The 21,542-nt window shown below is 44.4% G+C and overlaps 1 protein-coding gene across 1 annotated transcript in view; it reads right to left on the bottom strand.

Moving 5' to 3' along the window:
- Positions 1 to 237: 237 nt before the first annotated feature.
- The window catches only part of ADAM12 (ADAM metallopeptidase domain 12), a 175,481-nt gene continuing 154,176 nt past the window's right edge, over positions 238 to 21,542 (bottom strand). The window contains exons 15-23 of the mRNA XM_063405105.1: positions 16,059 to 16,167; positions 15,767 to 15,965; positions 13,112 to 13,189; positions 9,662 to 9,770; positions 9,054 to 9,189; positions 8,333 to 8,441; positions 7,668 to 7,850; positions 2,818 to 2,915; positions 238 to 1,529 (exon numbers count right to left, since the gene is read on the bottom strand). Coding sequence (XP_063261175.1) covers positions 1,469 to 1,529; positions 2,818 to 2,915; positions 7,668 to 7,850; positions 8,333 to 8,441; positions 9,054 to 9,189; positions 9,662 to 9,770; positions 13,112 to 13,189; positions 15,767 to 15,965; positions 16,059 to 16,167 — 1,082 coding nt within the window. The 3' untranslated portion in view covers positions 238 to 1,468. The remainder of the gene's footprint in view (positions 1,530 to 2,817; positions 2,916 to 7,667; positions 7,851 to 8,332; positions 8,442 to 9,053; positions 9,190 to 9,661; positions 9,771 to 13,111; positions 13,190 to 15,766; positions 15,966 to 16,058; positions 16,168 to 21,542) is intronic.

Raw genomic sequence — 21,542 nt, 5'->3', positions numbered from 1 at the left:
TCTGCACTAGATTTTTAATTTCTCAATTAACAACATAAAGCCCTGTTGTTGCTATTGGAGGTGCTTTAAGAATTGAAATTCATTTGTGAAGCTTTTCCTTTGCTATTCAGCCCCAAACTAAGCTGGGGTTGATTTTGGTTTGTTCAGTTTATCAATAAACACGAAGGTTGTGTTGCTACGAGGGGGAGTAACCGGGAAAATGAAACACAATTCCACTTCCTGGAGCCAGATGCAAGTTTCTATCAATGCTTTTATTTTTGCCTAAGGAAACAAAAACCACAAGCAATGAGGAAACCATCCTAATTAAAGATGATAGTCCCTTCTCCCTCTGCTTCAACTGATATCTGGAAATTGTTGTTTTTACAGGTGAAACTGTTCAGCAGTGCTACTGAGAAGGCACAGAAAAGATTAGGAGTAATCACAGAGCAGAGATGAACTTTTTTTTTTTTTTGGATAATCCAAGTCTATGTATTAAAATACACATTTTGATCTGGGAATGAAGAAACCAGGAGCAACGTTGTAGGAGTTAAATACAAAACAGTAGTAAATATGCAAAATACAGGTGATAAGCAGAGCGGTGAGGCAAAAGGAAATAATACAAAAGTTGATTGTTAAAATGTAATTCCTTGTAATTCTTGGCTTCCCCCCAGCCCTGGAGCATTGCACTGCCAGCCTAACCAGAGATGAGATGGGTGAATTTAATTACCAAAGCACCAAAGAGGAGATGCACAGGGAGGCCTGATATCTGCATTGACACGGACTAACCAGGCTGTGCTTGAGGAAAATGAGGTTAAAACAACACATTTAGTGATGTACAGTACTTCTTCAATGAGAGGACTTCCCCCAGGGGGACACATCCTCTTCCAGCACCGGGATCTCTGCAGGAGCTCAGACAGTGACATGGAAACTGAGGTTACAGCACAGCTGCAGACACACAGAGAGCCTGTGGTTAAACACAGGCTACACCTTGTGTGCAGACATCAGGATTTCACCAAGCTCCAGGAGAGATTTTGTCTTTTTACCCTGCCACATTTATTCACAAGTTGGGTAGGAACCACTGAGATGGAGTCGTTTTGTCATTGATCTGCATCAGCGCTCCTTAAAGAATAGATCAGAAATAAACCTACACAGGACCAACAGAGCAGAATTATTCAAGTTCAGTGAAATATTACACAAAAAAAGGCTTCCTTTTAAGGAAAACTCAGCTATGGTAAAAATATCTACTACAGTGCACTGCACTGTAATAAATATTCAACATAAATTAATAATTTACAAGTACCTGAGCAAGTATACAGAGCACCATAGCACAGCACAGCACCAAAGGCAGTAGCTCAGAATTCTTAAAAATAACGCTGTTTTAAACATTAAAAATTCTAAGTATTGTCATAGGAATGAACTCCAGCTGGAGTTGAATGATAGTGCAAACTTCTGTCTTCACTTTTTAAAATAAAGGTGTCAGGTTTTCCACTCATTTCACATCCATAATGTTGCTGGACCTGGATACCTGTGGTGGAAGTTTGGGAGCAGGTCTGTTGGAAAGAAAGAAAATAGCAAATTGTTACTTAATCTCTCCACTTCTATGGGTGCTCATCAATTTTGTACCTGATGAAAAATGTCAGTAATTTTGCAGAATTCCAGGTGATCTCCAAAAGTTGTAGGAGTCAGCTTGAAACGTTGCTGCTTTTGGAATATCTGACTAGAATGGACAGCCAGGAGTTTATTCATAGTTTCTTCTGGCAGTCCTTTTGCTAAAATATTAGCTATGTTGATTCTATTTTTAATGTTTCTGAGTACTTAAGTGCTTTAGTGGTAGAATTCTTGTAGCTTAAAGCACGACTTTTATCTTCCTTTATTCACAGCTCACTTTATTCACAGGAAACTGAGGAATACTGGGTAAGAAAACAGCATGGACTAAACCCACTAACATTGGGTGTAATTATTCCACTTCCACATTATCTTTTCAATTATATTGAAATCATTATCTCCACATTATCTTTTCAGACATTGTATTTTTGAAGTGTACAATTTCTATGCTTTTTGAATTTTTTGGATATTATTTTCAGATGATGTAAATTGATGTTCCCTTGGGAAGTGGGTGATCAGCCTAATTCAGATGGTGGGTTTTGAGGAGAAAACTTATTATTTATTGGTTGTTTTTTGTAAATATGCAGCCAGGTGTTCCCAGTCCAAGTTTCACAGGTATTATAAATCCTGGTTCTGTGGGAGTCACTCGTGCTGGTGCACTCCCAGGGAGAGGCAGCGTGATGAGCAGAATTAGAGATGGAAATTAGACTGCAAGTGATTGTGGCAGCAGCTCCTTGAGCCATTTTAGCCATGCTGCTGCTGAAAGTGCTGAAATCCAGGTGTTAGGATTGATACCTTTGTGGGACTGCCTTAAAACAGAGGCCAGACACAATTAGGGGCAATATAAAGCTGGTATATTTAGTGAAGGTACATTTAGCGCAGATGAAGCCCCCCAGGGCCTGCACCCAAAAATGGGTGAGGGGTCGTGGGTTTTCACACTTTTATCAGTTTGGTCCATTTGCATATTGGGGGTTAATTTTCCAATTACAGCTTCGGGTAATGAAGTCATTTACCCCAAGTCTGCTCCCTCCCCAGCTCACTTTAGTTCCCATCTCTGAGGCGTGAGGCAGTGAGGTGCGCTCAGCTCCCAGGCCTGGAGGGGAATTGCTGTGTCTGATCAAAATGGGGCAGCAGCAGCTCACACTGTGTGGAGTTTGAGTCCCACACTGAAGAACCGCGGGGTTACAAAGAGATGGAGAGCACAAATCCCCGTTCCCGAGGACATGCACTGACCTGGCGGGGGAGCGGCGGGGCGCGGCGGCGCCGGGGCGCGCCCGGCCCAGCGGGTCCGCGGGCAGCGGCTTCCGAGGGGCGCTGGGCTTGGCGGGCTCCTGCGGGAACACGGCGGTGTCAGCGCCCGGAGAGCCCACCACACCCCACACACGGCCCGCAGCAACCCCGGGAACCGCACACCGGCACCTCAGAGCCCGCCCAGTGCCCCCCGGCCATGGCAGCGACACCTCCCACGGTGCGCCCAGCCCGGCCTTGGGCACTGCCGGAGGCACCCGCAGCTCTGGGCAACACTGACACCAGATAACACCTAACACCCAATCTAAACCTACACTAAAGATATTTTTTTCTCCCTTATGTCGTCGTCTCTTTTGGGACGGCTGAAAGCAACCACACAGACTCCCTAGTTTCAGACCGATCTTATTTTTTTCACTATCCCTTTATAGACAGTTCCGAGTAGAGAGCTGACTGGACACTCAGAACAACACTCCTCGAACACACCTGCAAGTAAACAGCAAGCTGGGCAAACAACACCTGCAAGGACCAAAACCAACACCTGTGGAGACTTTTTCACCTTCAAGGACTCTTATGAGTCCTCCTCACAATTTCTCAGGCTCGTGTGAGAAAGTTATGTGACTCAATTTCACACAGACACTGCTGCTTGAGCTCTTCTACACCCTTATGACCAGGTAAGTTAAAATGAGTTTAAAAAGTACCTTATTTTCAATAAGCCGGCACTTATATTTTAAACTAAACATTTAATACTATACTTCTGTGTTTTTATGTCTTTGATTCTTTACTCTAGAAGTGCAGGGTGCATCTCTGCTGGACTCAGTGTTTAATTGGTGGTAAGTGAAAACAGCAAAGATTCCACACATAACTTTGTCGAAGTGGGTCTATGGAAAGGTGGGAACGCTCGATATTAAGATGGAAATTCAGATGCCCACAAAACCAAACTGCCCCAGTCTGGTTTGGATTGGGAGCATCTGTGGAATTCTTTTTCCAGCGCCTCTGCTGTGCTTTCATTGTGTGGAACTGAAGGCTGCATTAATAAAGAACAGAACTCATCTGCTGCCAGTGGCTCCTGCGGGTGGTCCCTGCACACAGGGGAACTCGGCTGCTTGTGCTCCTCGTTATGGAGAGCTGGGACACATCAAGGGCTTGCTCAGGGCACACAAAAACTCTCCAGTTTACCCCAAACTCACTTCAGATCTTTCCACTGCTGGAGCTGCACAGCCACGCTTTTCCCAAGGAATTTTATTCCTTATTTTTAGTTTGCTGTATCGTTAATAAAGTTGAAGGAAACAAGAAGAGCTTACAAGCATAATCTGATTAAAGATCCCTTGAAAGATGTGATCCAAACATGCAATCAGAGCATGAATTGCTCCTGAATGAAGTCCAACTTTTCATTATTTGTTTTGAGCATCCTTTTGTTTCTTAACTTGCCATGGCAAATATTTCCTCTTTCAAGAAGGAAATGCAGACTGATTATCCACAGGCGTTTTGATAAGGAAGAACATACATGAGCTTAAGTAAATCTCATATATAATAAATTCAAATTTGCCACAAACTACATTTTAAAGTTGCATATAATGTCAGCCCTCTATTTAATTCCCTGCATAACAAGTACTAGTATTGATGGGTACACAGGCCCAGTGCCTGATTTATTTATTCATTCATTTCCCACTCAGAATGTCCTCAAGTTAAAAGATCCTTAAGGAGGAAGCAGCCAAGTGCCAGACAGTGTGATGTGGCCAGCTGGTAGGAAAGGGTAAATGAAAGAAAAAAACCTAAAATGGAAGGAATTCTGATAAAAAGGGAGATGGAGAATAAATGGTGGCTGAGATGAAGCAAAATGGAGCAACTCTTGATAGAAAGGAGATGGCATCAGGAACACACAACCTTAGGAAAAGAGGGGAAAAAGCTCTTTGAAGAAATAAATCCCCTCCCCCAGAATGACTAGAGAAGGTTCTTCTCTATTCTTTCAGTGCCACAGAGAATCCAAATCCTTTGTGTTAACTTGTTTGGGACCTTGCAGAGCCTTTGGTGTGTTGGAATCTCCAGCACAGCTCATGGTATCACCACAGCTCTGCTTCCCTCATTCCTCTTCCTCCCTTCTCCAGTTCTTCCCCTAAAAAGCTTCAGCCCTTCATCACAAAGAGTTTACAGATGGATTTCTTTGTCCAGTTTTTTATCCACATCCTGGCATTTAATGCATTCAGGCCCTGCTTGGGGAAGTCTTGTTTCAAATATTGGAATGAAAACCAGAATTCTTTTACAGAGCAGCTCCAAAGACATCAGGTGCATGAAATTCCAGGGTTTTTCCACTGGTTTTCCAAGAAGGAAGTGAAAGCCCTTTGTGTCTACAGCCACAGGACAGATATTCCCAGGATAACTGTGGCAGAAGGAGCAGGAGCTGAGCTCGGTTTTACTGAGGACAAAGTAAAACCACAAAGTTCAATTTCCTGGCATTAGGATGAGCTGGAAAACAGGAGATATATTTTGGTGGTAAGAGGATGAGAGTGTCAGAGGCAGCAACTGAGTGCTAAAAGTAACAAAACCAAGGGGAAGAGACCAAATCCAGGGACTGAACCCATGGTTAGGATGAACCTGCACTGTTCCCTTGATTGATGGGGCTCTGCTGATTTATACTGACTGAATCTGGCCCATAAATAAAGACTGCTTGCCTTGCAAGAGCATCTGAAAGAAAAAAAAAGGAAAACTGTTTTTCAGTCAAAAGACAATTAAATATTAAACCTGGCAAGAGCTAATTAGCTGAGGATTTTCTGTTTGGTTGACTGGTTGGGTTTATTTCGTGTTGTCTTTGTTTTTTAACTATTTTCCTTACAACTGAAAGGAAATTTTATATAATTTACAGCACCACCCTGCAGCACAGAGCATCTGGGTGACATCCTGAATGTTGCAATGATTTTTAGAGTCCTTCCTCTTGCTGACCTTCTGGATGTGCTTCCAAGGGAGAGCTGAAGCAGTACATGAAGCAGTATCTATATTTATTATCCCCAACTATTTTAAAGCTAATTTACTACTTCCAAGCTTTGAGAGAAAAAAATTAACTCAAGAATGAAAGATTTTCTCCCCACAGTGGTTTTTTTTTGTGTCCCTCAGATATAAAAGTAGCTGTTTCTGACAATATTGAGGTTATAATTTTGAAAGAATCCATTCTTGCTCATTCTCTAGGCTGCCTTGAGCTGATCCCCTGTTTGTCCTGCTTGTGTTCAGGGCAGAGGCTGAAAATGATGATATTTTGCTTGACGAAGGAACTGTCACAATTAATTTGAGCTGCCAAGCTGAGAAGCTTTCTGGCAGTTTCAGATCTGTCAGTCTTTGCTAATGATAGCACTGCAGGTCTGGTGTTCCCCCTGGCACTCTGGGGGGGATTTGGAGCACAGGGATTTGTAGGGGAGTTGTAGGGGAGCACTGGGCTGCTGTGATGTGCAGCGAGGCTGGGGCAGGTGCAGATGCAGCCTCAGAATGAGAAATGATTATTTTCCTTTTCCTTGGAAAGCCTTTTCTCTATCCATATTCTGCTTAAGAAACAGAAAAGCATCTGCACTTAAAGTCTTCCCTTTGACCACTGTGAATTGTGCAGAATGTTTGAGAATACAAGAAAATGAACAACAAAACCACTGGAGCTAAAGACAAGCAACAGGAATCAATACTGCTCCCGATTCCCTACAAAAGTTATTTTAGAAAGAATCAGCGTTTTTTTACTCCCCTGGCAAGGAGAATGACTGGCAAAATGGAAAATGGAAGATGAAAAAGCAAATAAAACACTGGCTGCAGTTGTAAAAGTTGGTCTAACCTGAATGATACAATGTTCAGACTTGGAAAAAATTAAATCTAGATACACTTTATTTACTGCCACAATGGCCAGGGACACCTTCCACTGTCCCAGGCTGCTCCAAGCCCCATCCAGCCTGGCCTTGGACACTTCCAGGGATCCAGGGGCAGCCACAGCTGCTCCGGGCACCCTGACAACTCCTCTGGGCAGCCTCTCTCACCCCTGTTTGTTTCTGCCATTTTTCCAATCCCTTCTCAAAGCCCTGTCCTCCAGCACTGTCTCAGAGCTGTCTCCTCCTACCCACCCCCAGGAAAGGGTCTTGGAGTAGCTCTCAGGGCTCTGCAGGTGAGATCCTGGTGATAACAAAAATCCCTTCTTCAATCCTTCCCAATTTTAACCTGGTGCCACAGCCAGAGCAGCACCACGGCTGCACAGCAGGACAGCTGCAGGCTCAGAAACAGTCACTCCACAAGTGCCACCAAAAGGGAGCAGCCAGTGACAAGAAAAGGCACCATTTAACACAGACAGCTGCACAGACAACTTCAGCTACCCTGAGATGCATCTCATTCAAAAATAAAAACATTAAAAAAATATTTCCCATCTCTACTTAAACATTGCAAAGAAAGGTGTGTCTGCATGAAATCTGTGCCCTGGAAAACCAGGCTGTGGCTCATGCAGCCCTTGAAGGGCAGAAGCACATCAAGCTAAGGCACCTCTTGCACATCACACCTACAATGTGTCTCCCTAAACTCTCTCTCTGTGTTTGGGACCTCACTAACAAACCCTGGGGCTCCCCTCTGGTTGGGCAGCTGCAGAGGTGAGCCTGTGTCTGTTCTGTTGTCTTTTGAGCAGTGGAGACAGAGCTCAGGATCCTAAATTTTAGGATCACAGCCCCACCTGCCACAAAGCAATTTTTCTACAGCACAGTTCTAAACTCAAACAAAGTATAAAGGAAATAGTGTGGGAAAGGGGAAGCAGGAAAGTGAGAAAACACTTCATTTCTCCAGACGCTCACAGAGCAAATATTCAATAGAAGAGAAACAATGATTACCTGGGAGAACCTCAGTGAAGGATGCGCTGGCAGGGGTCTCTCAGGCCCAGCTTGGTGGCCTGGCAGCTGGGGAAGGGGTGGCAGGACCCTCTGGGGTGTTTTCAGTGGTGGCACCTGGTGTGTCTTCACAGGGCTGCTGATGTCGATGGTCTGGTACGGCAGCGGCCGCCTCGGGCTGTCCCGCTGGGAAAACCACCCAAGCACAGTTAGACATCTCAGGAGCTGCCACAGATCAGGATGGTTTGGGCTGGGGGGATCTAAGGACCAGCACGTTCCAACCCCCTGCCACCAGCAGGGACACCTCCCAGCAGGCAGCTCCAAGCCCCAGCAAACCTGGCCTATTCAAAATCCATCTTAGTCCCTTGCTTTTCTCTCCTAGAGACAAAAATATTTATTTTCTGCACTGCACATCTCCACCTATCTCCAGCTGGGAAGCCACGGATGAATTTTGAAGCCTACATCCTCTCCCAATTTATTTAATGTTAGTCCTACAAGATATTAAGTTCATGTCATTTTTGTACTCCAATAAATCACTTAAATGAGCTCCAAAATACTTGAGACCTTTTCTTGGTTTTCCCCCAGTTTTAAATTTTTTTCCCCCACTTTTTTCTGGGTTTTCCCCGCTTTAATAATTAAAAAAAACCCCGAACTATTTAAGGACTCACTTTCTGTATGGCTGTATTTTGTGGCTTCACAATAAGGTTTTTACTGACACACGTGGTGTGAACATGATTTGGCTCAGATGAACTGGAAGGTCTTGCTGGACTCACAGACCTGCAAGACAAACATTTAATTGTTGAACACAATGTTCTGCTCTGTAACATTTTCTTAAACAGGAACCTCTTTTCAGAGTGGGATTTTGCAAGGGCTTTCTGCCTGGTTATAGTAAACAAGGAAAGTAAAAATTGTCTAGCACTCTTGCAAGAATAAAAATAAATATTGATTTTTTAGAAACCAGTAGTCTGTTAAATTAGCTTCTGCAATCTGTGGAAATGCAGCTTTGTAACACCCAGGAGATTATTCTAATGAATCTAACATTTAAACAGTAATGACCTCAAATAGGAAAGTTTCAGCTCACTCAACTGAGTTTAGATAAAAGGCCATGCAGTGTAATGAAACTGTTTCAGAAGGCAAATGAAAATAAAGGCAATACTTCCATTGCTGCTTAATTTTTCATCCCAAAGGAGGGAGAGCTATATTCAAACCAATCAATACCTGCATTATTTACTGCCTATCAATGAAATCAAAGCAACCCAGGGAAAACACTTCTGTTGTTTTTTGTCAAGGCTGCCTCTTTGTAACTCATTCCCTGTGATGAGAATTGCTGTGTTTACTGCTTCCTTTCCTTAATATCTTTTGGAATATAATTAGGGAGAATGGGCATACCTTAATTTCTCTATTGTTGTCTTCTTGCTTGTAAACAGCCATCTCATGAAAGTCTTCCTTCTGAGGTACATGATTGATCCAGCAATGACAAGGCACAGGATGGTTATCAACACTCCTATGGTCAAACTCTTATTATCTGCAAAAAAAATCACATAGAGTTAACTTCTTCCAAGGGCCTGCTCAGGGGTTTTTTTGCTCTCTTCAAAAAACAAAGATCTTTCAGTAGAGAGATCATGATGGAAAGAGAGATCATCATGTCATGGAAAGAACCATGATGTCATGAATTCAGTACTGCCACCCACTGCAGCATCTGTGCAGAGAAGAGAATCCATTTTGGTTTAGAATAGCATTGTTCATATGAAAACAGACATTATTCCCCATCCAGATTTAGTTTATAAATGTGCTTGTGAGGAGACTGCTTGTCCTGTCATGTCCTCAGACATAAACCAGGAACATCTCTTTGAGGTCACTGATGTTCCAACACTCTGGGCACGGAATAATCAAATCCTGTAAAATTAACAACGCGTAGAAATAATGCTTTATGAGGCTGAGCAATTTCCACTCTTTATCCTGGAAGAAAACCAGGTGGAGCCTGAATTCCCACGGACCTGCCTGTCTGACGGGCCCACTGTCCACGCTGCCACCAAAGCCTGGCTTGTCACAGAAGGGGGGGGCCCAGTCAGCCTCGCAGTGACAGTTCTTTTTGTTGTTGCAGACCTGCAAAACAAGACAAATGGCTGGACACAAAAAAACATCCGAGGGCAGCCCTGGCTGATAAGGGCTTCTAATCAGACAGTGGCACATCAGAGAGGGATCAAACTTGGAGAAGAAAGGAGATGTGCTGATAGCTGCCTATTGCACACTGAGGTGGCAAAGAGCAACTCACCACAGACTAAGAGGGATCCTAAAAACCATTATTTCTTTGGCAGGTAATTGTTGGAGTTGCCCCAGCTGACAACATCAATAATATGAGGATAATCAGACATCTCTTAAGTGCTGTTCTCTCTTTGTTTCCAGCAGCAGCATTATCTACCTGCTAACTCCTGTTCTGCTGCCTGCACAGGAGCTGTAGAGCTCTGTCAGCCCCCGAGCTCTCCTCTCCATCCAGGGCTTGCCCTGGGCCCAGTACAGATTTTTCCATGGCTCCAGGATGAACCAGTAGCTGCAGAAAGCTGTGAATCTGGGATCAGGGCTGAGGAAACCCTGGGGGAGCTCTGATTTCCCACCTGCACTGTCTGTAGGGACACAGTGCTCTGTGCTGTGGTTTAATCTGAGTGAGGGAACAGCAAAGCCTGGGTCTGCCCCGTGCCCCTGTGGGATCAGAGAGCTCCCAAGGACTGGAGCTCATCACTGACACAGCCTGACCCCACTGCACACAGGGGAAGGGCCACGAGCTCCAGGCCTTTCCCCTCAGGAGGTCCCACAGCCCAAAGGCTCCTCATTTCCTTCTGCTACTCCTCAAGCCGTTGCTGTGTGGTGAATACAGAGCTTAAAGCTCCGTGCTGAGCTGCCAGAAGCACTGAGTCACAGCAGTGTTCAGGGTGGAAATGTTCCCTAAGATCTTCAACCATTCCCCAGAACTGACAGGGCCACACATGTCCCCAAGTGCCACCACATCTACATGGACTTTAAATCCCTCCAGGGATGGGGACTCCAGCACTGCCCTGGGCAGCTGTGCCAAGCCTGGACAAACCTTTCCATGAAGGAATTTTCCCCAATATCACCCTGAGGCTCCCCTGGCCCAGCCTGAGGCCGTTCCCTCTCCTCCTGTCCCTGTTCCTGGAGCAGAGCCCGACCCCCCCGGCTGTCCCCTCCTGTCAGGAGCTGTGCAGAGCCACAAGGTCCCCCTGAGCCTCCTTTGCTCCAGGCTCAGCCCCTTCCCAGCTCCCTCAGGAATCCTCCAGCCCCTTCCCAGCTCCCTCAGGAATCCTCCAGCCCCTTCCCAGCTCCCTCAGGAATCCTCCAGCCCCTTCCCAGTTCCCTCAGGAATCCTCCAGCCCCTTCCCAGCTCCCTCAGGAATCCTCCAGCCCCTTCCCAGCTCCCTCAGGAATCCTCCAGCCCCTTCCCAGCTCCCTCAGGAATTCTCCAGCCCCTTCCCAGCTCCCTCAGGAATCCTCCAGCCCCTTCCCAGCTCCCTCAGGAATCCTCCAGCCCCTTCCCAGCTCCCTCAGGAATCCTCCAGCCCCTTCCCAGCTCCCTCAGGAATCCTCCAGCCCCTTCCCAGCTCCCTCAGGAATCCTCCAGCCCCTTCCCAGTTCCCTCAGGAATCCTCCAGCCCCTTCCCAGTTCCCTCAGGAATCCTCCAGCCCCTTCCCAGCTCTGTTCCCTTCCCTGGACATTCTCCAGCCCTTCTTGTCCTGAGGGGCCCCAAACTGACCCCAGCATTTGAAATCACATTTAGGTGCTCAAACTGATGCCCTAAGTTTGAGCCTTCCTATTTCCCAGATTCTGTGCTGTGAAACCATTACAATTGGACTGTAACTCTGAACTTCATATAAAGTGTTAGAAGTTCTCCTCACAGCTCAGTCAGACAGAACAATCCTTTTCCAGCCCAAGGACACCACTGCAGCTTCAGGCCCAAAGAGTACAAACAGGAACTGAGGGGAGCAAACTGGGAGGATGGGACTGCATCACCTGAAGGTGTCATTGGACAATCAACCCCGATGTGTAAATGGACCAAAACTTAGAAAAGTGTGAAAACTCATGACCAGTGTCCATCCTGGGTGTGGCCCTGGCCAGGCTCTTGCACTGCCCAAGGTGTATCCTTTGAAGGCCTTTTAATAAATATCTACTTTATTCCTTTAACTCTGTCCAGCCTCTGTTCCAGGTGGCCTCTCTAGGCACCAAAATCAATTTGTAAATAAAGAATTTGGGCTTAGGGTTTGTTGTCAATAATGTCCTTAATTCTGAGCTAACCCCAGCCATCACTGATCTGCCACCACCACGGACAAGCCACAGCACAGGTTAATAAATGAGTTTTCAGCAAGACACAAATCAGTTGACAGGAGTTTGGGTTATTCTGAACATGCAATATTGTGGCCAGGTCAGCTTGGCAGGCTTTCAGAAACACTGTGCTGCCTGTGTCTGCAGAGCACTAAAATATTCAGAGAGCTCAGACTGGCTGTGGTCATGTAAAATTTAAAAAACAAATTATTTTTCAAAGACAGCAAGATAATTAAAAATATACTTTGTTAAGCATTATTTTTTAAACTAAACCCCTGTAGGAATTCCCATTTACAATTCCACGAGGTCAGTGATGCCACTGAGGAGTCACCAGAGGTTCTTGTTTGTACAGACATAAAAAATGCCAGTCCAAGCCTCTGCTCATTCCAGCTCAATGATAAGAGGCAGCACCATCAAAACTGCTCAGTTTTGCAAATTCAGGATGATAAAATAAGTTAAAGCAAATAAAAATCTTTCCTCAGAGAGGACAGTGAATTTCTATGGCTCTTCCAATGTGGCTGCCACAGCTTTTCAGAGAAACAAAAAGCTCATCAGCACATCAAGGTTAACAAGGCAAAGCTTGACATAATTAACATTATCATAATATAAACTGGGTTTCAAACCACTGATATTATTAAATGATATCATCACATTTTTCATTCTGTGCCACTTCCATGCCACAAAACTCATCAATATAGCTTATTTTTATTAGGTTTTGGAAATGCTGTTTCATTTGCCTCTCAATCCAAATGCTTCCAATTCCCAATTCCAAAATTTAAACTACTTTGTGTCTATGGAGAAACTGCATTTTTGATTTTTAATGGGAATTCTTCACGATGGAGGGTTAGACTTTGAGGATTACAAGATTCCTTTGTATCACAGGCTGTCAATTAAGAACAAGATAATTACTGTCTGATAAACATTTCTTTGTCAAATAAAAACAATTTCATGTAAGGGACAGTGAAAATGGAAATGTGTAATGATAATAATGTATTGCAGTGACTCTGACTGATCTATTGCAGGCAATTATAGATCTCAAAGCCATTGCAGAAAGTGATTTCTTGTCCAGTGGTTATTGAGTGATTGTAGAAGAATGTTTTGCTAGGGTGCTTACCCCACGTCCATGGCACTTGGTGGCACATTTATGGACTCCAAAAACACTGGTGTTCTGGCACCGGCGGTTCAGGCAAATCTGAAAATGAAAATAAAAGGAATTTAAACAGGGACAGAACTGCTGGGGCTCCCAGGGCATCGTATCCCTTCTTTCAGCAGTTAAATACATCCCCACACACAAATATATATAATTATATGGACACAAAGACACCAGGATTGGGTGGGGCATCACATCCCTTCTTTCAGCAGTTAAATATTTCCCATCACACAAATATATATAATTATATGGACACAAAGGACACCACGATTGGGTGTCTTCTGCTTTTCCTGGGCCCTTTTTAAGTGTTTGAAATCCAAATCTGAGGCAGTTGAATTCTCTCCTGGCCTGGTTTCCCAGTGCTGATATGCTGAGTCTGTGCAAGCAAACCCTCACAGTTCCACTCAAATGGAACCAGTGGGGAGACCCTGGGGTTTGGGAGGTTTTTAAGCCAATTTATAAATCAGTAATTTGCATTTTTTCAGGACTAGGAGTGGACTGAGCAGGATTCCTTCAGGTTCCTGCTCTGTCTGCCTTTGTCTCTTCACAGCAGCTGGTGATTCCTCAAGGAAAGCTTTAGATCCCCACCATGTAAATTATCAGTTTTGTTTATATCAATACTGAAATATTTTTCATTCCAGTACAGAGCCTGGACCCAGTGTAGGTGAATATTTAACTGAGATCCTTGATTTTTATGAGCTCATCACTCTTTTCCAAGAAAACCAAGATCTTTCTAAGTTTTTCCAAGTTAATTTTTTTTGGTGTCACATATAAACCAACCCTATTTAACATTTAATATTTACAGGAAATGGAAGTAAACAAATAGCATATGCACAGGAATAAAATTCAGATTTTTTTTGTTTTCTAGTCATTGCAGATAAACTTTACTCTGCCAATGGAGCTGAAAATTGAGGTTAAGCAAGATTAGTGCCGAGTAATAATAACATCAAACAACCACACAACTCATGAGCATGTCAGAATGAGAAGTTACCCTACTCCAAGCTGAAAAAAGAAGAAATTAGGACTGGAATAACTGTTCCTCTGCTATGTTGACAACAAAAAAGGTCAAAAAGCCCCACACTGCACATTTTTGCTCATGTTTAACTGCAGTGCAGCTCAGTAGTACTAAAAGTCAGTCACAATAATTAGCATTAAGCTGGGAATAGTGTTGAAGGAGGCGACAGGGATGCTTAATCAGGGCACTTATCCCCTGGGGAGAGGGAAAAATGGAAAGGAAATTAGAGAGAATTGGCATCAACATGCAGGCATGGAGAGAATATGGTCTGATTACAGCACTATTCACAATTCAAATATTCTCAGTGCAGCAGCTCCCAGAATTCTGATCACATTAAAATGGCTGCGTTTCAAATTGTGCATCTCCAGTTGAGAAAACCCAAGAATATTTAAATTCATATTCTTAATCCATAATACAAATGCACTAATGTCCTCAAAGTACAACATACAATTTCAGAAGTATTAGCCTGTGTATTCTATAGTGTGGATGTGTATGATTAGATAGATTAGAAAGATTAAATACTCATTAGTAAAACATAATGGGGTGCTTTCTCAGCGCTGAGTTGCCTTTGAAAAGACTTTTTATAACAGATTGACTTAGAAATGTTGTAAGGGTTTGTTTTCCTGTAGCAGAGCTGTGGTTTCACTGGGGATGGATTTCAAACCTGTTCCCAGCACAGTGAGATAATCCAACGTCATTCAAAAGCATTCAGAAATTCAGAGCCTTACTTGAATTTACCACAAATTATCAAAGCACTTGTTTTTCCTTCTTTTTGCAATCATTCCACTGAGGGTGTGGAAACCTCCTTCGTTTCAATAGCTCCTGGACTGATTTCCATTCCTCCTCCCCCTGTAAACTCATGGCTGCCTCCCATCTTCCTCAGTTGCTTTCCTCACAAAAGAAAAACTTAGACTGAGACAGCCACGTGAAATCTGGGCTGCATTCACTGTGGATAATTCACAAAGTTTGCAAAATACAATTGCAAAAATCAGTTTTGGTGGCTGAGCATCAATGGGTTTATCGTTTTCTAAGGGTGCATTCACAGATAGATTTTCCTGCATGAAAAAAATGGAAGTGGGGAGCCATAATCAGAAGATAAAATACATTTTGAAACCTAAAGTGAAGTTAATGACAATTTTGCAATGCCAGAGATGCTGGGAAAAGGACTACATTGAACTCAAGAATTCATTAATAAGCCTGTAATGTATTTTGCTGTACTTATTTTGCAGAAACCCTCAAGCCTCCATGGGCAGATACTTGGGACTGTCTTCAAAAAATCAGTCACAGACTTAAGCAACTTGCATTGCCCAGAATTCCAGGACGGTTTGGGTTGGAAGGAGCTTTAAAGCTCATCTATTTCCAACCCCCTGCAATGTCCAGGGACACCTTCCACCAGATCAGGTTGCTCAGATTTGCATCTGAAAATCTCTAATCCAGAACAGTGCCCAGAAGGGAGCAAAGCTCGTCTCAGTCTGAGCATGAAAAGCAATTTTTCTGTGGGGAAAAAAACCCCAACAAACATCCAAAGGAAAAAGAAGCACAAAACACTTGGCAGAACGGCGGCAGTGATGTTCCCCGTGTCTGGCAGGGCTCCAGACTCTTACTTTTCCATCTGCACACTTGGTTCCTGCCAGCACCAGCCCGGGGTCGGGCATGTCATCCCCCAGGTAGACGTGGGTGCCCCGGCACAGGATCCTGCCCCCCTCCTGCAGGGGGATGTTGGTCTCAATGGAGACGGCGTTGGTCCCAATGACGGGGCGGCTCGCTCCCCCCTGGCACTGGATCTTCCCACACTTGGCATCCCTGAGGGAAATAAACACACCCAAGGATCAGGTAAAGCATTTTACATGTTCCAAGGCCTCTCCCAGCCCCTGTGTTTGCAGGGACAGCCCCTACCTGGGTTCACATTTGGCAAAGGAGCTCTTGGAGTCCTTCCCGCAGTTGCCGTAAGGATCCCCGGCAGAATTGACTCTCTCAAAGCAGATCCCAGGAGCGGGTTTCGCACCTGAAACAAAACCTAATCAGAACTTTCATCTCCTACAAGGTGTTTTTAATAATTTCCTTTGAGCTCTGCTGGTGCTTTAGGGGGAAGGGGGGTGTGAGCTGCATGCTGATGAGGCCCAGCACAGCAGCGGCGCTGATCCGCATGCTAATGCAAGAGTTTGGATGTGTGGGACTGCCAGGGCTGTTTGTCTCTCCTGGCAGCACTGAGCAACAGGCAGTGCAGAGCTCCTTCTCTTCCAGGATTTCTTGAGGTGACAGGCCCCTTTTTTGTGTCCTCCTAGGACACAATAGCTGCTAGCAAACACCAAAGGGCAGCTGGAAAGTTAACTCCTAGAGTCCATGCTCTAGTGAGAGCCCAAAGAGAATTCTTTTCAAGAAAGGCCTGTTTGGCTGCAGTTGAGAACAAGACAACAGAAAAAATCCAGCTGTAAACTGGGTGTAAAGATAGGAGGAGCTGACATGGCAAAGGGAAATGTGCTGCTATTACCTCAGGCTGAAGTACTGGGGAGAGGGAAGGAACCCATCCCACCTTAACCCTCAGGACATCCACTCCTGATGATGCCTTGAGTTTTATCTTCCCTGTATTTCAGGCTCTGTGCTGCCCAGGGTGCAGCTCTGAGCTCACACTCAGGGTCACTCAGCTCTGCACACAGCAGGGACACAAAACAAATCCTTCTCCTGCTGCACACCAAGGACAACTTTCAGCCCAAAAGCACAAACAAGGGTGGGCTGGAGGGAGGAACAAGAAGGATGGGACCTCACAGCCTGGAGCTGGAATTGGACAATTAAACCCCAATATGGAAATGGACCAAAACTTATCAAAGTGTGAGACCTCGTGAGCGTTTGTCCATTTTGTGACCATTTTGGGTCCACCTTGGGTGTAGCCCTGGCCAGGCTCTTGTCCTGCCTAAGCTATACCCTAAAGGCCTTGCAATAAATCTCTGCTTTATTCTCCAGCTCTGTCCAGTCTCTGCTCCAGGCCAGCCTTCCCAAAACATCGAGAAGAAAGACTGACATGGCAGAAGGGGCATTTCTGCCACGGTTGTAGAAGTGGGAATCCGGGAGTTCAGGCAGCATCTGGTTCTTATCTACTGTGGTCTTTTCTGATGGAGACATATCCTAAAGGCAAAGAAACTTCCCTGGTGGGAGTAGGGCTGGAAAAGCTTGTGCAGGCAGATTATTCATCTCTACACTTCTGAAGTTCAAGGGTACTATTAGAACATCTCTTCTAATGTTTTATACACACAGTCTCCTGCTCATTTCCCTCCAGATTATAACCAATTATAGAATATCTTCTAGGGGAAGATGCATCTGTTCACCTGGAATGTTGCAGAGGTGAAGGATCTCCTTCCCTGGCTTGACTGCTGCAACAATTCATTAGTCTGTGTATTGGAGTTTAATCCCTTTGTTCTACAATGAAGTGTGGCTTTCATTTCCAGCCAAGAATTGCTGCTTCTTGTGAGATTAAGAGCCCCTTTGTTAGGGTTCTTTACCACTCTGTATTTTTTTTCCATTAAAATAATTAACACCACCATCAAGTCACCAGCGTTTCAGCTGCTCCAACAGGGAGACTGGCTTTGAGCAGAAAAGGAGCTGAGGAGAAACTCTGGCTAAAACTGATCAGAGACCTGCTAACTGCATTTCTGAGCTTTTGACAGATCAGCCACACTAAAGCAAAGAGGACTTGGCAGCAAGTGATGTGATAGCCCAAAGGCTGAGAATATCCCATTTCTACAGTGCTCCTGATCTTTACCAGAGACAGAATATTTCAACTAATGCTACATTTTGTCAAATGTTTTGAGTCACTTCCAAGTGTGTATGCCTCTAACTGTGGGTAAAACATAGCATTTATTTAAGCCAGCCTGAAGATTTCATTTGAAAGCCTTCAAAGGGAAAAATGTTCTTTTTATTTTCTTAAAAAAAAAAGGGGGGTCAGATTCCTGGAGAAGAAAATACAAATATAATTGTAAAACTTCCTAACAGTGTGGATCTTTTCACTAAAAATTCAGAGATTAAAACTTCAATTAATTATCTGCATTTCATAGTCAGAAGCTTGACTAATACTATATACTGCTGAACAGCAATCTAAGGCTATTAAGGACAAAATATTAAAAGTTGGAGAGGCTTAAGATGGCACCCTCTTTTCCTTCTAACATTTTTACATGCTGAAACTGGAAAATTCAGAAAGAAAGGCACAGGAGGAACAGAATATGAGCTGTTGGTTCCCTGGAGAGAAGGACAAGAGCTTGAAATTCTTTGGAAGATTACGATCAAGCTTGCTGAGTTCAGAATATTTTTTCATATCTGGAACTATTAAAAGGGACTCACAAAGGATTCTTTCGATTCTTTTTCATGTAAGTTCAAGCAATAATAATAATAATAATTAAAAAAAAATCAACAAAAGCATCCAGACAAGGCATTGGGCAGAAAAAGACAAAGTTCAATTTCTATTTTCAGCATGTGGATCCCTCCTCCTCTTTCCAGGGTGGGCACACTCACTGTTCAGCTTCAGACAAACATTACCAGTGCATTTGCTATAGCAGATTTGGAGGGGCTGGGGAGGGACGAAACACTCTGGGAGCAAGAGGCCAAGGAAAGATGCTTTTTCCAAAACTGCTTTTTCTAAAAATGCTTTTTCCAAAACTGCTTTTCCCCCACGTGTGCAAGGACCCGCTTGTGCAGCCCTGGTCGTGTGCAGCTGCTCTGGGTTTTGTTTTTGGCCAGGAGCACAGCCCCAGCTCAGCTGATGCCACGGAATTGCAGTGGCTGGATGCTCCCCTGGAGATGTGGCAGCAGCCAGAGCCCAGACACGCCGTCCCCTCAGTGCTGTCCCCTCCCAAAGCTGCCAAGAGCCCAAGGAATGCTCGTGTCCTGTGCTCTGGCTGCAAGGGAGGTGACAAAGGCTTATTCTAAAAAGGGTTTGAAAAGGGAACGCACTCACTGAGCACTGAGGGAGTTTAAGGCGTTTCTCTTCCTCCTTCACCTGGTGGAAGTTTTTTGCGTGGCTGATTTTTGCTGAGTTCCGAAGCGAGGCGTTGCAGGGATGATGGAAAGCAGCCCCCAGGAAGGGAAACACATCTGCAGCGCCCTTGCAGGGCTCAGACACTCAGCTTTAACTCGGGCTAATAACACTTGACAAGAAAAAGGATCTCTTGGAGCACAGAAAAACCATCCCCTGCCAGGCTGGGAGCAGTCTGTGTGTGAGAACACCTGGTACCCAACGATCGTCTGCAGCCTGGAAACCAAAATCCAGCTCAATTTCTGCAATTTCTGCCTTTGGTATCCGACCAAGACACGCTGTTGCTTGGGATTCAGATGGCTGTTCCCTCTCCCCACTGGCTTCTCACAATATTTGCGCTTTTTTATGGATGAAAACATATCAGAGAGTAAGATGCTGAACAGATGGAGCTACCAAGTTAAAAGGAGGTTTTCAGAGGATGCTTAAGGAAGAGAATTGTAATGTTGTGTTTCTGGAGGAAACCCATTTATCACAACTGCTCCACATAAACTGAAGCAGCAAGTCCTGTCTTCCTCTGTTTTCTACCTCTGCAGGCAGAGGCAAAATGATTTGTGAAGGATTTCTGGTGGTTATTAAGTGGTTTGAGCTGGATGAGCAGAGTTTATTTCACTTTGCTGTTGGTAATTATAGTATCATGACCCTGTAATTAAGGTCCCGTCAGCCTTTCCACGCCAAGCCTCATTCAAGGGATTAAATCAGCCCTGGGAAGCTGCAGAAGGTCAAAGCTCACCACTGCAGCTGGCAGCCTGGAAACTGCTGGGCTTTTTTCTCCAAATGTGTATATTGATGAGCCCACTTCTTTCCCTATGCAGTCACAAAAAATTAAATAAATTAAAAAAAAAGAGAAGTTGCAGGGCACAGAAATGCTGTGTCATTTCAGACCTGCTGCCACAGGAAAACACCAACACGGCCTCTGGAAAGGAATGAGGGAAATTTCTGGCCATGGTGCTGATCCCATGAACAGGAGAAGCATCCTTTATCAGGCTGCCAGCAGAAAAGGAGGATTGTTCAGTTCAGTTCCAGTCTGTGGGTGGGGAGAGGGGAAAAAGCCACCTCTGAGTAACAGGCTGGAGCTCTGTGCCTCAGGCTGTGCCAGCCAGCACCGTGAAGAACTGTGCAAATAAATACAAGCACAAAAACCACAGCTCTCTGTCGTGTGATCTGGGTTTCAGCTCCTTACATTTGTTTTTTGCAGCAAAGCAAAAGTTCCACAAGCTGCCCTTGGCCTCTCTCTCCTCATCCTGGTGATCCCTGTTCTGTCTGGGCAAGAACAAGATGGGGTTGAGTTTTTTTTTTTGGCATTTAAGGAGGATGTCATCACCACCCCTGAGACCATGGTTTAATACCTTTCCCATCTCCAGAAGAAAAAGGCCTGGCCATAAATCTGTGATGATCAAAATGGTTTGATTTCACTGAATTCAGAAAATTGCAGTGCTTGGACAATTTGCATTTTTTCAAAGGCAAGTCAGCAATGGTTTGGTCAGATATCTGAGGTGGGCAGCCCATTTATTTTGTGTCTGTAGGGTTCTACCTGGCAAAACCTGCAAAGTTCCCACATGGTAACAAATATTGACATCTAAATTAAGAATGTTCCTGCCTGAACAAGCGGCCATGTCCATGCAACACATTTAAATGTTTTCTAATTATTAAATCAATGCCTGCCATTGGCTCCCCAAAATCATTGCATTTTTCCCACTTGGGGAAATACAGGAAAACAAACTGACAGACTTCCCCAAAGAATTCTTTTCTTGTCAATGTAGAACAAGCCATGAGTTTCAAGTTAAGAATCTTCTGTTCTTTGTAATCAATGATTTCTCTGTCTCAAGCAGCTCCATCTGCGTATCTGTTTCCCCTGGAAATGCCAGTGGAGTCACAGACACCACACAAAGCATCACTGCTGATCCCTTTTTCAGTCACTGCTATCAATAGGTCAGATCAGTGCAATTTGATATTTTTGAACATGGACCAAAAAAGGTCACCAGCAGTTCCTGCTCCTCAAGGATAAAAATGACATGAATTATGGAGAGAGAGAGAATGGAGAACTCTGGGAGTTCTGGGAGCAGGCTGGAATCAACCTGGGCTCTGAGAGGAACTCATGGCTATTTTCAGAGATTGTCCCCAGGAGTTCCTCCCTTCTCCTTCCCACCCTGCTTTCCATGCAGATAAGAAAGAAAAAAAAAATCCTCGATTTTATCTGAATCACTGTGTTGAGAGTAACAAAACAACCCCAAGGAAATGCAAGTGCTTTTCTGGAAACAGGTTCCTACTGCTCAGCCTAATGTAAACAAGCTCTGACAGTGTTCATCATTTTCCTTTAAATAGATCTAAAAACATGAAGATTGACATTTATCATTGAG

The sequence above is a fragment of the Prinia subflava genome, chromosome 9 (assembly GCF_021018805.1).
Source record: "Prinia subflava isolate CZ2003 ecotype Zambia chromosome 9, Cam_Psub_1.2, whole genome shotgun sequence".
NCBI lineage: Eukaryota > Metazoa > Chordata > Aves > Passeriformes > Cisticolidae > Prinia > Prinia subflava.
The sequence above is the reverse complement of the archived record's forward strand: the minus strand, read 5'-3'. Positions and strand labels throughout refer to the sequence as shown.